The sequence below is a fragment of the Hydractinia symbiolongicarpus genome, chromosome 4 (genome assembly GCF_029227915.1).
Source record: "Hydractinia symbiolongicarpus strain clone_291-10 chromosome 4, HSymV2.1, whole genome shotgun sequence".
Classification (NCBI taxonomy): domain Eukaryota; kingdom Metazoa; phylum Cnidaria; class Hydrozoa; order Anthoathecata; family Hydractiniidae; genus Hydractinia; species Hydractinia symbiolongicarpus.
Window position 1 is genome coordinate 10,696,100 of NC_079878.1, and position 4,183 is coordinate 10,700,282.

The window sequence follows — 4,183 nt, forward strand, 5'->3', positions numbered from 1 at the left end:
GAATGGTTCCTCGTTATCTGAATCAAGGTGTCGTGTCCTTAGGGTTAAAGGTACCGGCTTGTATTTTCACTCTTCGAGTAGGACCTGCATATAGTGCTTATTCCCCTGTTGATAAATGCTGGATATTTTTAGTATACAGATACAGGAACATGGTTGTCGCATAGGTATTGGAAGATCGTAGAAATACGTGTTTATCTTACCATCCCATTCTTAAATTTTTGTGTTCAGGTATCTACCGTTCTTTACTGATGAGGTCGTGAACTCACTACCATATAGTTTCTCAATCCTGGCTAGGATACACCTGTATTTTTTCAGCCATTCAGGATGGATATACATATCAAATGACATTGTAGCTAAGGGAGGATCCATCATCGTATCTGGATGCACCGTTTGAATACAGCCCCTTTGGCGTTATGATCAATAATGACGATATCTTGTCACCATGTTTATAGCCTATAACATATCTAGCATCTTTGCCTTTGTTGGATTTAATTGGATCACTAAGTACGATATTCCTAATTTGAACCTCTTCAATATAAAGTACTGTCGGTTCGCTGTAAAAATTCTTGGTATCTATGGAGTTATTACAAAATTTGAACATCCTTTATTATAATAACCAGGGCCCAACTAAGGATTTTTACAAATACACCATCCCACCGTTGTACGTTATATACATCATATAGTGCTGCCAACACAGCATTTTCACACATATAACTAGCCTTCTTCCACAGGAGCATCTATCATATTTATCGAGATCAATCCCACATTCATCACAATATTCCTTGGTCTTATTTATTTGATAGAACTCTGGTAACTGGCAATTTAGGAATTTCCCATACTCATATTCTGTATAATATTAGTATATCCTATTATATATCATTATGTGTTGTTATTGGTATTTATATATTATTATGTGTTAATATCAGCATATGATTTCGTTTTTTACTTGTTTTGGGATGAAGGTGGTGGTGGAAATGGTGAAAGCGGGGTTTTTGGGGGGTAAAGGTGTAGGAGGAGCGAAAACCTGATTATAATCACTCCCTACTACTACTGCGGTACGTAAAATAGCTAAACTACCCTGTTAAAAGTCTACTTTTGGAGGAAATTTGCGAAAAATGTGTTTTTACAATTCTCTTTCGAATGTGAGACTGAAAAAGATCATAAACAATGGCAGATGTCTTTATTCCTCGAGTTGAGGGCCACTTATAAACACTATAGGTACAGCAAATCTATTGGGAAAATACTGCCAACTATGGCCTATGGAATGCCTGAAATTTTAGTTTTTGGCTTGCAAAAAGTTTTAACTTTTAAACAAACTTATACCAATCCTCTGAAGCCGTTGGCAAGGACGGGGAATTCCTGTGATTTTCCTCTGTGACGTTTTTTTTTAGGAAATTTGACATTGGTTGATGTATTGATTCTTTTTATGTATTTACCCCAACCAGGGATGTATATCACACAAAGAGTAACATCTTTTTAAGAACAGTAGAACAATTGAAATCATGCTTGATCCGTAAAAAGGTGCCTTAACCCAACTCAATCTCGTCCCCCAGGGGTCCTTGCCTTTTTGACATCAGGAAACAAACCCTGGAAACGAGGGTGAACCCAACCTAATTTTTTTTTAAAGATGCAAGTGTTATTATCAGTTGGTCTTGCCGTTCAGTTCACAAAAGTGGAGTCATTTCTCCAAACTTGATAATGGCTATTCTATTCTAGAATGGCAGGGATAAGCAGCGGGAGACTATGCAGCCTACACCTCTCACTTAGCTCTCATTAGAGACCTTTCAAATGTATATTCAGAGAAAGTATAATCAGACCAGAAAAGTTGTTCTTTTATAAAAATCTATGCAAAAAAGTGTTATGAGAAAAAAAATGACGGATAAGTCCCTAAATTTTTCCAACCAACCAATCCAGCTTCGTTTCCAGAGCTCTTTCTTAATTTTTGATTTCGCACCGTCGTCAGTTAAAAAGGTCTTAGGAACAGATTGAGCAAAATCCTACTTTTGTTAGCTATCACAGCACATTTTAAGAGGGTCTTAAAAACGCTATAGACACTGGGACCGAGGTTGCAACACATTTTAGTCGGCTTTTTTGATCCATCATACTATAATCCATCCAGTTAATGTAAACAGCGTGGTATTGTCTACCATTTTACCCGTCTTGTAGGAGAAAAGGGGTAACACTTTTTTTCGGAAGATTTTATCACCCATTTCAATTTATTAATCTCCCCCTTCTATGTTAAAATATCGAAAAGTTTGCATCACCCCTTTTACTAGACCCCCCCCCCCCCCCCGTTCCCCTTAATTATATAGATTAAGAATCTTCAGTACGATTGAGAAATAAAAAAAATGACATTTTCAACAAAAAAATCAGAATTTATTAAATCTACTACAAGTCATTAACACCCTTCCCGCATGTAAAGACCCCCTTCTCCCTCCCTCTCTTTCTCTCCCGCAGGACTGAGAACTAGAATGGCGTCTAAAATATTTATTATGTTTTCGTTATTTCAATATAAAATGTAACGAAAAAAGAAACGAGACGCGGATGAAGAACTTTTACTTCGTCATTTTCGTAACTCATTATATACAACATCAAGTAAAGTTTCTCCTCATTTCTTCTAAACATGCAATCGCCTGCTGGCTCAACTCTGGATGGGGATGTTCAAGAAGAGAGTTTTTCTGAAGTGAAAAAAATTGTTCGTATGAAATGGCACCACTGTGAAAACACAATTCAGAAAAAGGCACCTTTTCAGTCAACCTTGTCCCCAAGGCCTCTTGTATCCTTTCTGATACAAGATGTCAGAATATCACTAAGGAAACTTAACCTCGTTTGCAGAACCTGCTGGTTAAAAAGAATTAACTTGCGACTATGCCCTACACGAAAAGCAGTATTTGCCACACTCAGTTAAATTATCACACATCGTTTATTCATAACCTACCAGGATTTCAGCAAGGTGTTGTGTCGCATTTCTTGTTGTTTGCCTCCATACCTAAAAATATTAAAATTTGTTTTTTTGTTTTTGTTGAAAACATTTTTCTTTGAATGGAACTGTCTTTCTTGTTTTGAGCAACTTTTAGTCGTAGTTTGGTGTTACCCTAATGCGTGTTAATTTTACTATCGTTGAGTATTTTCGCTATCGTAGTTATAAAATGTCGTCGAAGCGATGTTAAAAAGTAAAATTTTGTATTTAAAAGGATCTTCTAAACAGACCTTTTGCGGTTCCCTGCTCTCCATATTAATGTCCTTCACCAATGTCCACTGGCCAGGATGCGGTTCTTGATGGGTGGTACTATCATTTCCAATCACAGTAGATGCACCCAACGCCATTATTTCCGCACGAGTGGATCGTCTTGTCATGTTTTGTTGTTCATAATGCAACACAACAGGGCCCTTTGATTGAGGTGAAACAGTTGAAGTTCCAATATTATTTGTTTCATCGACACTCATTTTTGCCGTGTTGTATAATCAATTATACGTCACGTAACACTTATAGTTCTGTAGACGTCACTACCATAAGACGGCATTACAATAACACTGTCATAAGACGTCACTACCATAAGATGGCATTACCATAACACTGTCATAAGACGTCACTACCATAAAACGGCATTACCATAACACGTCACTACCATAAGACGTCATTATCGTAACATTTCACTACCATAACACGTCACTACCATAAGACGTCATTATCATAACACATCACTACCATAAGACGTCATTATCATAACACAACACTACCATAAGACGTCATTATCATAACACGTCAATACCATAAGACGTCACTTTTCTTTTTAATTTCATGGTAATTTTGTTCAGTTCAATATTTCTTATGCAAAATATATTTTGAAAACCCGAGGAACGTGAATCCAAATTTCAGTAATCCTCGACAAACTAATACTTCACAGTGACACTAACGCATCCCAACCAAGTCGTCGTTTCCAAGGGGAGTAAAGGCGACATTTCAGCTGTAGAGCTAAGTATGTTTAGAACTGAACTACCGATATCGGGGAAACCTCCTGCGAGGCGGGGTTTTTTAAAATCCTTAGGATATCTAGAGTCCACATTAAAGCCAGATTGGCGACGTAAGTTTTGTCCAGGCTATTGTTTATATAAATTTTGCCACATTTTAAGACTCAAAATAAATTTTACCATGAACAACACGCCGAAAGAAGAAGTAATA

General features: G+C 37.0%; 1 protein-coding gene across 1 annotated transcript; it reads right to left on the reverse strand.

Moving 5' to 3' along the window:
• Positions 1-2,545: 2,545 nt before the first annotated feature.
• On the reverse strand, positions 2,546-4,045 carry LOC130641203 (uncharacterized). Its single transcript, XM_057447904.1, has 3 exons — positions 3,211-4,045; positions 2,939-2,989; positions 2,546-2,678 (listed from the first exon to the last, which is right to left on the reverse strand). The coding sequence occupies exons 1-3, from the start codon at positions 3,445-3,447 to the stop codon at positions 2,592-2,594; spliced, it is 375 nt and encodes a 124-aa protein (XP_057303887.1). The 5' UTR covers positions 3,448-4,045; the 3' UTR covers positions 2,546-2,591.
• Positions 4,046-4,183: the final 138 nt, after the last annotated feature.

Bases quoted from the DNA above. Each gene is read 5' to 3' on its own strand.
- LOC130641203 (XM_057447904.1), bottom strand. From the start codon at position 3,447: ATGAGTGTCGATGAAACAAATAATATTGGAACTTCAACTGTTTCACCT. The intron at 2,990-3,210 runs GTCTGTTTAGAA...TAATATTTTTAG, and splicing joins AGAGCAGGGAACCGCAAAAG to GTATGGAGGCAAACAACAAG. The intron at 2,679-2,938 runs GTAGGTTATGAA...TTTTCACTTCAG, and splicing joins AACACCTTGCTGAAATCCTG to AAAAACTCTCTTCTTGAACA.